This window comes from Carcharhinus amblyrhynchos, chromosome 21 (assembly GCF_965287045.1).
Source record: "Carcharhinus amblyrhynchos chromosome 21, sCarAmb.v2.hapA, whole genome shotgun sequence".
Lineage (NCBI taxonomy): Eukaryota > Metazoa > Chordata > Chondrichthyes > Carcharhiniformes > Carcharhinidae > Carcharhinus > Carcharhinus amblyrhynchos.
Genome location: NC_137344.1, coordinates 45002638 through 45016241, shown reverse-complemented (window position 1 = coordinate 45016241; position 13604 = coordinate 45002638). Strand labels below are relative to the sequence as shown.

The following is a 13604-nucleotide window of genomic DNA, read 5'->3' as shown; positions in this document are numbered from 1 at the left end:
GGCCTGTCTGGTTGGCTGACAGCTCTACCAATTCCAGCAGCATCAGTGGTGGATGGTGCTAGGTCTGCAAGCATCTCCATGAAGATGAGCAATGGTGACTGAATTGAGATAAATCCTGGGCTTTTAGGGTGGGAAGCAATCAGGTGCTCTAGTTTGGTGGATGGGCATCAAAGGGAGATGCAGAGCAGGTTTTGGTGGGGTGGAGGGAAGGGTTAACATCTTGGAGGTGCTTCTCCTAATGTTGCACAGGCACTGCCTAAAAAATGTACCCCTCCCTCCCGCCTTTTAATCAGCTGCATTTTAGAAAGGAAAATGGCCTCCTCACTCGCGTCTGCCTGCCACTGCCCAACAGATAACAGTTCTGGAGGCAGATTGAGGGCTTTAATTGGACAATAATTGAAAGACGAACAGGCTAAGAGGGCCCGTTGGAGTTTGTGTCTAAACCTCCAGTCCAGGGAATGTTTGCTTCCCTCCTCTTGTGCATGGGAAAGCCTGACACCCCTTATCCAAGTCATCATAATTTATGTATGGGCCCAAGAAACAAGTGTTAGCAAATTGCACCCATCACAGCTGATCATTTTCTTGTCCTCACAGAATGTGTATCATGGCAATGGACATTAGATAGCAAAAGGGTTGAAAATTCTAGCTGATTGTTTTTTTTTCCATTTCTCCCTCTCTTTAGCACTGAGATGTTGATGCCATCTATAATGTCCTAGGAAGTCAGCTATGGCTCAGTGCTAGCACTCTTGCCTCTGAGTTTGAGTTCCACTTTGGAGACCTGAGTGCATAATCCTGGCTGTCACTCGAGTACAGCACTGAGAAAGTGTGGCACTTTAAGAGGTGCCATCTTTGGAGGAGACATTAACCCAAAATCAAAGGCTCATAGATCTTCTCAGATGGATATGAACCTGTGGCATCTTTTCCAAATAACAGAAGAGGAAGTCTCCCCAGTTTCCTGACTTATGTTTGTTAAAACAAGTTAGCTAGTCAATATAACATTTACTGTGTGTGTGACCTTGCTGTGTGCATATTGGCTGCTGTGTTTCTTATATTACAACACCAATACAATTCAAAGATACTTCACTGACTGTAAAGAACTTTTAGATATTCTGAAGTCCTCAAAAGCATTATATTCATGCAATGTTTCTCACAAGTGGGAAACTAATGTCAACTGAATCATTGTGGACCGGTGTTCAAAGTATGCAATCTTCCTGGTGTATCTGGCTCAGCTCAGCACCACACCAGAAACTAATATACTTGTTAAGTTATTGAGGTAGTCCTAATGAGCATTGTTTTGGACTCAAATGTACCAGTTAATCCATTGCTGAGTGCAGCGTGGGGCCAAATCTAAAATGTTAGTCGTTAACCTTTCTCTGTCATGTTTAGGGAGAGGTCTGCTCAGATGCCGGAAATTACAACGATTGAGGCTGGACAGTAACCAGCTAATCTGCGTGGAATCACGAGAGTTTTCAGGATTATCACAACTGACGTCCCTGGATATCAGTCATAACCAGTTATCAGACATCACTGTAAGGAGAACTGCAGTGGTTACTCGGGTCTGGGAAAATGGTGCAATTACCCTTTTGTGAATTGTTTTTGATAAGTAGTTTAGGACCTTAACTAGTTTTTAGAAAGTTAACTAAAGTTTACAAGATCAAGTACATTTTAAACAAATGCTTAGAATTTAAGAAATTTATTCTTGGATGTGTAGAAAACAAAATCAAAGTTAGTGGGTATAATTTACTTTACCTCACCTTACTCCAACTCATCGGATGATTTTTAGGCCCCACTGTGGCTGGGATGTGGGGAGGATAGAGGTAAAATTGACACTGCCAGCCAGCAAGCAGTTCCCAGGCTCCATTTAACCCTGGGCCATTTCTTTTGAGGAGTGGAGGTCAGGAATGTGGTAGAGCTATCTGCCCACATGTGATGAGTTTGTTAATGGCTACTTAAAGCCAATGGGGCGGCACAGTGGTTAGCACTGCTGCCTCACAGCACCAGGGATCTGGGTTCGATTCCCAGCTTTGGTCACTGACTGTGTGGAGTCTGCACGTTCCCCCGTGTCTGCGTGGGTTTCCTCCAGGTGCTCCTGTTTCCTCCCTCAGTCTGAAAGACATGCTGGTTAGATGCATTGGCCTTGCTAAATTCTCCCTCAGTGTACCCAAACAGGCGCTGGAGTGTAATGACTTGGGGATTTTCACAGTAACTTCATGTAATGTAAGCCTACTTGTGACAAAATAAATAAACCTTAAAAAAAACTTAAACTTCAAAAACTTTAGAACTTTTAAAAAAATAAAGAAGGCCGACTGGGATTTTCCAGCTGGGCTCTCGGTCCTTGCTGGCAGTAGGGGTTAGCTTAGCTACATGGAAGCAGTTGAGAGAGGGTGTCTCCATTTAGAAGCACCCTGAACCTTACATGCCATTGTCGCCTGCTGTTGCTGATTTCAAGCTGGAAAGCCCACCAGCCCTCCTTTATTGGACAACGATTCCATCCTCTGGTCATTAATCAACCACTTTGGGGAAAGTCAGTGAGATCCCATCAGAATTCCCTTTTCTTCTATAATCTATAGATTTTATGATCGTCGGTTCGGTTTTACATAACCACGACTTCTTCCAACTTCAGCAATGTTTGATTAAGAAAGCCTAAGATGATGGTGAATTCACAAATTTCCTCATTAACTTGCTCAAATCCTGTTGAAATTTGAAAAAAAATAAAGATTTTTTCCAACTAAAAAATGGCTCAACTACATTGCCTGCCCATGTTCTTCATACCAAAATGTACCACCTCAATGTACATTGAACTTCATCTGTCACCTATCTGCCCATTCCACCAACTTGTGTATGTCCTTTTGAAGTTCCATACTATTCTCCTCAGAATTTAGAATGCTCCCCAAGTTTTGTATCGTGTGCAGTTTTTGAAATTGTGCCCTGTACGTCAAGGTCTAGTAGAGGTAGTGATTTTTCTAGGACTATCCTTTTACTTCTTGCTGCCAAATATTATGTTGTTGGGGTGGAGTTGTTTCAATAACTCCCGAAACCTCTTAGTTGCAAACACTCTAACTTTATTGTAACGTATTTGCAGTTATGCGATCACTTTTTTACACTAGCTCCTTTCCACTTTGCTTTCTTCTTGACTCTCAGATTACATCAGTATGTGTCACTTCCTTCTATGACATTACAGACATTTACAGTTCACCTTTTATTGGAATCAATCTAAAATATTCCATTAGCATTTCATATAATTAGAAGGGAAAGATAGTGCAAGAAGCATATATTCTCATTACTCTCTGTTTGAGCTCTTCCAGTCTGGTTTCCACTCTCCTTGTCAGCAAAACAAGCTAGGTCATAGTCATTGATGACAGACTACATAACTGAAACTCAACTTCCCTCTTTGACCTTAAGATCCTTTGATACTATTGACTATTTAGGCACCACTTTCTACATGGTCAATCTCCACGGGACTGCCCTCTTGTGAGTCCACTCCTTTCTGCCCCACTTCTGTCAGTACAGCTCCTCAGAAATGTTTCCCCTCTTTACCTGTACACCTGACATGTCCCAGGGATTCCTCTTAATCATCTTCCATTTATTATGTACATTCAAACTGTTGGCAATGTCTTCTGTAGGCACAGAATTTTCTTAAGTACACTGATGAAGCCTCATGCTGCCTCAATGCATTGACTATCATTGATTTGATTTATTATTGTCACATGTAATGGTATACAGTGAAAAGTATTGTTTCTTGCATGCTATACAAAGTATACTGTTCATGGAGTGCATAGGGGAGTAGGAAAGGAGAGCAGAATGTAGTGTTACAGTCATAGCTAGAGCACCTTATCTGTAAGAGATTGAAATAGAGCATTGTTAGAGAGTTAAAGTAGTTTTAAAAGCATAGAATTAGAGAAATCGCTGTGCTCCGGTGCCATTTTGATATAATTGATTCCATGGCTGCTGCTACCTTTTCCAAATGCCTATTCTGGATTAATTTTCTACTTCTCGGTTCAATTCTGGTAAAGCTGAGACTGTAGCATTTTTGGCTACCAGCAGCAACTGCACAGCTCTGGCCTGGTGCATCCAATGGTGCACAGACTTGGCATCCTACTTGATCTTGAGCCAAGCTTTCAAACCCACAACTGATCAGTTACCAAGCTTGATCATTTTGACTAAATCGCATCAGTCGACCTCCAGAAAAATCCTACTTTGTCTATTTTTTCTTCTCCCTCACCTATTGAAATCCTCGTCCATGTCTTCATCCTTTTCAGACTGACTTCTCCAGCATCTTTTATCAATTGTCTGCCAGTGACACCCTCAGAGCTCTGTGGCTCAAACCCACACTAATTTCATTGTTCTCTTCCTTGCTGAGGCACCTGAAATGTAAGAATGTTTGTCTACGTTTCATGTTATAGATTGCACACCCTTTTTGATTTTCTGAAGAACCTTTTACTGATGTTTTGTTTGCACTTCAGTCACACGCTCCTGATCTACGGACACCTGGTGCGGAGAGGGGAGGGTTGGGACACCGACCTCCTCGTGAACTTGCTCCTGGGCCTGGCGAGACGCGCCATCAATAGGTCCAGGCAGCGGGCGATGGAGGGGGCCGTCCATCCCGACTGTCTGCCCCTCTACTGTGGCTACGTTCACGGCCAGGTGTCCCTGGAGAGGGAGCATGTGGTGTCCGCGGGTGCAGTTGACGCCTTCCGTGCCCGCTGGGCACCGTAGGGGCTGAGGCGCTATAGACCCCGACAATCACATTTTGATTTGATGTGTCTTAAGTTTTCCTTGTACTTTTGCTTTTGTTTGGGCTGTTCCCCTTCCTTTTGGGGGGGGCTGCCCCTTTTACTTTGTCCTAATTTAATTTGAGTTTGTCTACTTGGTTTGACCTGAAAGACCCTGAGCCGAGATGTGAACAAGAGTTAGTCTGTAAGTTAATTAACATAAGCAGCCATGCTGCAGAAGCGGAGGTTCACTGAGGTTCAGTAACTGTATTATGTCTTTACCAGGCTGTGAATGCGTTGCCCTGCCTCGAGGAGCTGCTTGCATCCCATAACAAGCTGTGTGGGATTATTGACCTCAGCAAATGTAATAAGGTCAGTATCAGATGCACAGAACACTAAAAAGCCTTGCTGAATATTTACTGCATCTTTAACAGTTACATCAATAGTATTGTTATCTTCTTCCTTCCGTGCAATGTGAATTTGGAGAATTGGACTGTAAATCTTGATGACAGCAGTTAACTCGTTGCTTGTGTTTTATTAAAAAAATCCTACACTGAGCGAACATGAACTGGTTTGTGAACACTCTCCTCCAATAGTGGATTTTCAAGGGTTGTAGAAGTGGTGTTACTGCCACTTAAATTCTGAAGATCGTGAATATGTGAAATGTACTAAACCCAACATTATCCCAGACCAGGATCTCGGGGTCCTCGTTGATTTGTTACCTGGGTCAGCAGTCTGTAAGTTTTGTCCAATCCAATTCATCATTATTAGGAGCCAGACAGCTTGGCAAATCTTTGAACTCAAGAGTCCATCACATTTTGGACCCTGAAGGAGACCTGTGAAAAATTTCATGACTTTCAGAAGAGAACCAGGAGTTGTGAAAGGAATTTCTGTGTTATGCAAATGATTATGATCAAGGGACTTATTTGGCTATTAAAGGTAGTTTTGACTAAAAAATGGTAATGAAAAATAGTAAGATGTGTATAATTAAAATACATAAATGTGTTGATGAATAAATGAATACTTTAAAATGATCCTACTTGGCTGTCAAAGTTTAAATTTAATTTGATTTATTATTGTCCCATGTATTTATGTACAGTGAAAAATATTGTTTCTTGTGCACAATACAGACAAAGTATTCCATTCATAGAGAAGGAAAGGAGAAAGTGCAGAATGTAGTGTTACAGTCATAGGGAGGGTGTAGAGCAAAATGAACTTAATGCGAGCCAGGTCCATTCAAAAGTCTGATGGTAGCAGGGAAGAAGCAATTCTTGTGTTGGTTTGTATGTGTCCTCAGACTTCTGTATCTTTTTCCTAATGGAAGAAGGTGGAAGAGAGTATATCTGGAGTGGGTGGGGTCCTTAATTATGGTGGCTGCTTTGCTGAGGCAATGGGAAGTGTAAACAGAGTCAATGGATGTGGGGGGGTGGTTCTGGTTTGAATCATGGACTGGACATCGTGACTTTTTGTAGTTTCTTACGGTCTTGGACAGAGCAGGAGACATATCAGGCTGTGTTATAACCAGAAAGAATGGTTTCTATGGTGAATCTGTAAAGGTTGGTGAGAATTGTAGGGGACATGCCAGAATTCCTTAGCCTCCTGAGAAAGTAGAGGCATTAGTAGGCTTCTTAACTATATTTCGGCACTGAGGCACCAGGACAGGTTGTTGGTGATCTGGACACCTAAAAACTTGAAACTCTCGAACATTTCTACTTTGTCCCCATTGATGTAGACAGGGTTTAAATTGGTAGATGGTATAATTTGTGTATTAAATATTGAGAGATATATAAATACGTAAATGTGCTGCTGAACAAGTAGCTATTTCCAAACATGGTTGAATTGTTTTTTTGTGTAAATTCCACCTTCTCTCTTAATACTGGTTATTGATCAATTGATTAAATGTCAGATTTGTCTAGTTTTGTTCTGTTAACCGGCCAAAATGGTCTCGACCAACATAACAAGAAACTCAGATAAAGGTGTAAAGAGAAATCAAACAAATTGAGAGAAGGTGAAATCAGGCCGTAATTTTTTAAAATTTATTCTTTCGTTGGATCTGGCTGTCACTGGCAAGGCCAACATTTGTTGCCCATTCCTAATTGCCCTTAAACAGAGCCACTTAACATCAATCATATTGTTGTGGGCCTGGAGCCACATGTAGGCCAGACCAGGTAAGAACGGCAGATTTCGCTCCCCACATGGCATTAATGAATCAGATGAGCTTTTATAACAATCAAAGGATTTCTGGATTACTAACCCTGTAACATTACCGTTATACCACCAGCTCCCTGTAAAAAGTGGAATAAAAGTAAATTAGCTCATGTACTAAAAGAGACACTGCTGAGGTTGTAGACGTGGATGAATTTGGGTATACAGACAGATGATCTAGTATGTATAATCTTAAATGTACACACTTTACATATTGTGTGTACTTATTAAGTTATATCTATGTCCCTGTAATCTGTTTATAAATGTTTCATGTGTCATGTTCAAGAAAAATAGGCAAATTGATAAGCATGCAAAAATACAAATAAGATGCTATCTACTCTCCAACAGCATGACCAACCAGTGCTCTGCAGCAAGACACAGAACAACGTAATTCATAGAATCAAAGGATCCCTACAGCATAGAAAAAAACCTTTTGGCCCATTGAGTCTGCACTGACTCTCTGAAAGAGCATCTTACCCAGGCCTATCCCCTACCCTATCCCTGTACCGCTGCACATTTACCCGGCTAAGTCCCCCTAATCTACACATCTGGGTACAGTAAGGGGCAATTTAGCATGGCCAATCCACCTACCCTTGATTTGATTTCATTTCATTTATTATTGTCACATGTATTAGTATACAGTGAAAAGTATTGTTTCTTGTGTGCTGTACAGACAAAGTGTACCATTCAAAGAAAAGGAAAGGAGAAAGTGCAGAATGTAGTGTTACAGTTATAGCTGGATGTAGAAAAAGATTAACTTAATGCAAGGTAGGTCCATTCAGAAGTCTGATGGCAGCAGGGAAGAAGCTGTTCTTGAGGTAGTCGGTATGTGTCCTCAGACTTTTGTATCTTTTTCTCGATGGAAGAAGGTGGGAAAGAATATGTCCGGGGTGCGTGGGGTCCTTAATTATGCTGGTTGCTTTTCTGAGGCAGTGGGAAGTATAGACTGTGTCAATGGGTGGGAGGCTGGTTTGACCAATGGACTGGGCTTGTTTTTTGTGGTCTTGGACAGAGCAGGAGCCATATCAAGCAATGATACAACCAGAAAGAATGCTTTCTATGGTGCATCTGTAAAAGTTGGTGAGAGTCGTAGCGGACATTCCAAATTTCCTTAGTCTTCTGAGAAAGAAGAGGCGTTGATGGGCTTTCTTAACTGTAATGACGGCATGGGGGGTCCAGGACAGGTTGTTGGTGATCTGGATACTTAGAAACCTAAAGCTCTCGACCATTTCTACTTTGTCCTCATTGATGTAGACAGGGGCATGTCCTCTGCTACGCTTCCTGAAGTTGAAGATTCTCTCCCTTTCTTTGACATTGAGGTAGAGATTATTGTCATTACACCAATTCACCACATTCTCTATCTCTTTCCTGTACTCCCCTCATCATTGTTTGTGATCCAATCCACTATGTGGTCTTGCAGCAAAGCTGAAAATCAAGTTGGAGGGGAACCTTTGGACTGTGGGGGGAAACCAAAGAACGCAGAGGAAACTCATGCAGACACGTTGGGCAGCACGGTGATACAGCATTGCTGCCTCATAGTGCCAGGAACCCGGGTTCTATTCCCGGCTTGGGTCACTTCTGTGTGGAGTTTGCGCATTCTCCCTATGTCTACGTGGGTTTCCCCCAGGTACTCTGGCTTCCTCCCACACTCCAAAGATGTGCAGGTTAGATGGATTGGCCATGCTAAATTGCCTCCTGGTGTCAGGGAACTAGCTAGGGTAAATGCATGGGGTTATGAGGCTAGGGCCTAGGTGGGATTGTGGTCAGTGCAGACTCGATGGGCTGATTGGCCTCCTTCTGCACTGTAGGATTCAAATCAATGACATGGGGAGAACATGCAGACTCCACACAGACAGACACCCAAGACTGGATTCAAGCCTGGGCCCCTGGCACTGTGAGGCAGCCGTGCCAACTACTTTGCCACGGTGCTGCCCCTACACAGCCGCACGGTGAGGTCTAATAGGGACCGCTAGATAAATAGCTCATAGTGATTAGTGACACGGATAAAGCAATATTAAAGGAGCTACATTTTGCAGATGCATGCTGATAGGCCAATACATCGTGGCTGGAGATCACAGTTGCGATTTGCTCTTTAGAATACATCTGGGAAAGCTAATTAGTGGGCTTGCTTTTCAAAGAAAGCTGTTGTAGCACCTGGAACACATTGAGCATTTCTGCACACCCATGACTTTGCAGGATGTGGAAGAGCAGTTGGCTGTATTATAAATTGCTATTAGGCAAGAAGCTACACCAGTGATCAATCTCATTAATGCATGTCATAAACACATTAGATGCAACTCAAATGAATGTTTCCTTGGTTGAATTAAGTGCTTTGAGGTCCAGGATTCAAGAATCAGACAAGGCCAATACATATTCTGTGAGGTAAGCTTTGTGTGCAATCATTAGGCAAACCTTCAGGGAGCCAGAGTGTTACATGTGGGAATCTTCAGCCTTTCTCAGGTGATTTTCTCTAAATGTAACATATATGGCAAGGAGGACTAACCAAGGGCTACTGCACTCATGGCAATGCAAAAAGAAGTGAACAGCAGATCAAAAAGTATTGGATCCCAGCAACCATAAGTTTAAGTTCATTCATTAGTGTCACAAGTAGGCTTACATTAACATTGTAATGAAGTTATTGTGAAAATCCCTTAGTCGCCACACTCTGGCACCTGTTCGGCTACACTGAGGGAGAATTTAGCATGGCCAGTGCACCTAACCAGCATGTTTCTCGGACTGTGGGAGGAACCCAGAGCACCCGGAGGAAACCCACGCAAACCCAGGGAGTACGTGCAAACTCTGCACAGACAGTGACCTAAGCTGGGAATCGAACCCGGGTCCCTAGTGCTGTGAGGCAGGAGTGCTAATCATTGTGCTGCCCCATAATACAGAACTCTTGTGGACTGTGACACCACAGTTATTTACATGTTGCACAGACAGCTCAACAAGTTAAGGGAAGATTTTAGTATAGTGCATATGAGGGAATGTGATATAGATGTAAGGGACAATCTGAGTATGAATGCGTAAGTGAACTTGATGTTGGACTTCTGGCTTCATTTTAATTACATTAGTAAACTGCAGACACCTACTGGGTGTCTCCAGGAACCACCCTGTTGAGTTACTAACCACTATAGAGTTGCTATGCTTTTGACAGTAGATGCTTGTAAGTAAGTGAGTGATTATGAGAGATAATTAGGAGGGGTGGTGATGGGCTGCCATTAATGTTTTCTTTCCTTTTAATATCTGATTCAATCAAGGTTGGTGAGCGGCTTCAACTTAGAAGGGGACAGTATCTTTAAAACAGAGTGCCGCCAGATTCCAGCATTCCTTTGAATTATAAGTGTATAAAAATGAACAAATGACATAATAGATAGTTAGTTTGCCCCTGTAAATTGTCCATTTACAAATAATCAGAATATTTCCAAATCAGAAAGTGAACTGGGCCAGCCGTATAAATACTGTGGCCACATGAGCAGGTCAGAGGCTGGGAATTTTGTTGTCAATAACTTATCTCCTGTCCACAATCTGCAATGCATGATTCAAGAGTGTGATACTGTCCACTTGCCTAGATGACTGAGGCTCAACATCATCCAGGACAGATCAGCCTGCATGATTGGCAGTGCATCCCCTACCTTGAACATTCATTCCCTCCACCATCAATGCACTGTGGCTGCAGTGTGTACTATCTACTGATGCACCCAAGTCAACAAACCTCCTTTGACAGCACCTTTTGAACCAACAGCCTGTTGGTTTGTTGAGACAAGGGCAGCAGGTGCACAGGAACGTCACTACCGCACATCACCCTGATTTGGAACTTTCTGCTTGTTGCTTCACTGCCACTAAGTCAGAATTCTGGAATTCTCTTCCAAACAGCACTGTGGATATAGCTACACCACATCGACTGCCGTGCTTTGAGAAGGTGGCTCACCATCATCATCTCAAGGGCAACTTGGGGTGGGCAATAAATGCTGGCCTAGCCTGTGAAGCCCATATCCAGTGAATAAATAAATAAATCGGAGCAGTAATTTTTAGACAGTGGAGTGACCCTAGTTGTTGATGTATTCCACCTTCCCAATGATAACGATTGTGGTGAAAATCCAACCTACATTGTCATCCACTTAGGCTGAAGGGCATAGAAGTGGGACAATCGACCTGACAAGTCCACGTGAGCAATTATGCTCCAACCCAGCCTCCTCCCATCTTTCCTTATCTGAATCTATCTGTTCTGTTCTCCATCATTTGCTTGTCTAACTTTCCCTCAAAGGCATCTATACTATTTGCTTCAACCACTCCCTGTGATAGTGAGTTCGGCACTTGAGGAAAATGCGTTTCTTTTGGATTCCTGCACTTTCTTTTTGTAAAGCTCTTTCCCCACAAGTGGAGACATCTTCTCTGAATGGGATTTTGCAGTCCTGTCACAGATGGGGGATAGGAAGTCCCATCCTCTGTATCTACTCTGTCAACATCTTTCATAATTCATACTTCCTCTATTGGGTTACCCCTCAGCTTTTTGCAAGAGAAAAGAAACCCAGCCAATCCATCCTTTCCTGATATGTATACCCAATCATTTCTGATATCATCCTTAGAAATCTTCTTCAGACCCTCTAGGGTGCCTGTATATCCTTTTTATAAGATGGTGAGCAGACAGCACTTGGTGACTTTTTAAGTCTGGCCTAACCAAGGTTCAGTACAGGTTTAGTGTAACTACTTCCCTACTTTTTAATTCTGCTCCTCAAGTAATAAAGCGTAGTGCTTGGTTTGCATTGTTACTGCTAAATAGGGTACTTGTTGGCTCTGTGCTACACGTCCTATGATGTACCCTAAGTAATCGCCGGGAGTGCAGCCCATTCATTGATTCCCTGGCATGACTATGAGGACAAAAAGCCTAAGGTGTAACATCACTTAGCACCTCCCCCCAACCCCCTCCAACTGACTGCTGAAGATTGCGTTGCCTTACGGTGGTGATAAAAATTATTTGCTTTCAGCGATCTTGTATAGAAACCTTGGTTGTTTCCGTCATGACTTACTCACAGGGCTGAAAGTACATAAATAGCCAAATTTGTAGTTTACTAACCCAAACAGTCAAGTTTCCAGACAGATTAGCCTTTAGCAAAGTCTTTAACAAGCAAAGTGCTTTTTTGTGGCCTTGTTCCCAATAACGCTTTTAGCTTGTGGGAAAAACCGTAAGCATCTGTTAATAATGAAAGAAGGGTTGTCGCTCTTCCAATTATTTTCCTCTCGAATGTATTCAGATAGCTGCTGGTTAAATTCAGGTCAGTTTAGACATTTTACCCATAGAAAGTGCAGTGGAATAAAAACAGATCCAAGACTTGGCTCCTGAAAACACTTCCAACATATTTCAACTAGGGCAGCTATAGGATTGCAGCAATTATCCATAGCATTTCTGTGTTAGGGAGGAAATAAATTGCCAGGTTACATTCTTAACAGCTACTGCAAGCAGGCAGCAGGTAAGGATGTGCCACACTCAGCTGTGATGCTACTGTAGTTGAACAGCCTGCTGATGCTTATGGTGTCAGCTCATGTGTGAAGGATTAGCATGTAGTTGAGCTGTTGGCATTTGTAGAACTGCACTTCAGCACAAGTTATTGCCTTCAGGAAAGTCAATTTTAAACTAAAACACAATATCTTTCAAGTTAGACTGCAGTCCCACTTTTTGACTCACTTCAGAGAAGAATCAGCAACAAATTGTTTCTTTTAAAAGTGGTTCGCATGCTGATTTTTTTCAGCTTCCTTTCTCTTCTGTTGGGGACAATTCCACCAGGGCTTGACTCTGGTACTTGATTCTGCCCATTATTTGTGTGTGGAGGATGTTAGTCAATCTAGTGATGCTCTCAGCCAACACCCATACACCCATGTTTCCAGTCAGGGATATCTCTGCATAACAATCAGCAACAAGAACTTTACTCCATCCTCCACCCATAGCCATAAGCCCATGTTAAATGTATGTTGCACATTGGGTAAGATTGGTTTGAAACTGGGGATGAAACCTGAGATCATTCTGGCCTCTCTTATCAGGGAAACTGTAAACATGAAATATAATTCATTGATACATCTTCTAATGCAACATTATTTTTCTTCCTTTCAGTTACAGGAACTGGATTTATCCAACAACAAAATATCAGAGGTCCGAGGGTTGTCCTTACTGGAAACTGTAACAGTGAGTGATAGAACAATTCAATAACTGTGGTCAGACTAATCTCATGTATTTTGCCAGTACTGTCATTATTGAATTGAATTGTGCCGCCTTCTTGTCTCCACCACAGACTGTCAACCTCTCTAGCAATGTTCTATGCAGCACTGAATGTCTCGGATCTCTTTGGTGAGTTTGGAGTCATTGCATAAATCTGTAAAGAAAGCCAGTAGTAAGAAAAGGTTTTTCATCTGCTTCCTTCCACAGATCATGCTTGATTGCTTCAGTCATGGATTACCCCACTCTCCTCCTCCACTATCAAAATCTCAGATTCACATTGCAGCTAGATCTGTTAATCTGAAAGGAGGAATCCTCTGTGCATAGAGTGTGGCAATTAAGACTATAACCATGTTTGCAAGCAATGTCTTGATAGCCTTGTTGCCCCTTATTATATAGAAGAAATTTCTCTCAGTATTTCTGGAGCCCTCAATCCCCTGTTTTTGTCTTATGGGCATTGATTGATCCTGTCTCTTTTC

General features: G+C 42.4%; 1 protein-coding gene across 1 annotated transcript in view; it reads left to right on the top strand.

Moving 5' to 3' along the window:
• LOC145356550 (uncharacterized) overlaps positions 1-13604 on the top strand; it is an 82588-nt gene that overhangs the window by 27082 nt on the left and 41902 nt on the right. Inside the window, exons 7-10 of the mRNA XM_080209312.1 lie at positions 1387-1529; positions 4998-5084; positions 13024-13095; positions 13202-13257. Of these exons, the coding sequence (XP_080065438.1) occupies positions 1387-1529; positions 4998-5084; positions 13024-13095; positions 13202-13257 (358 nt within the window). The remainder of the gene's footprint in view (positions 1-1386; positions 1530-4997; positions 5085-13023; positions 13096-13201; positions 13258-13604) is intronic.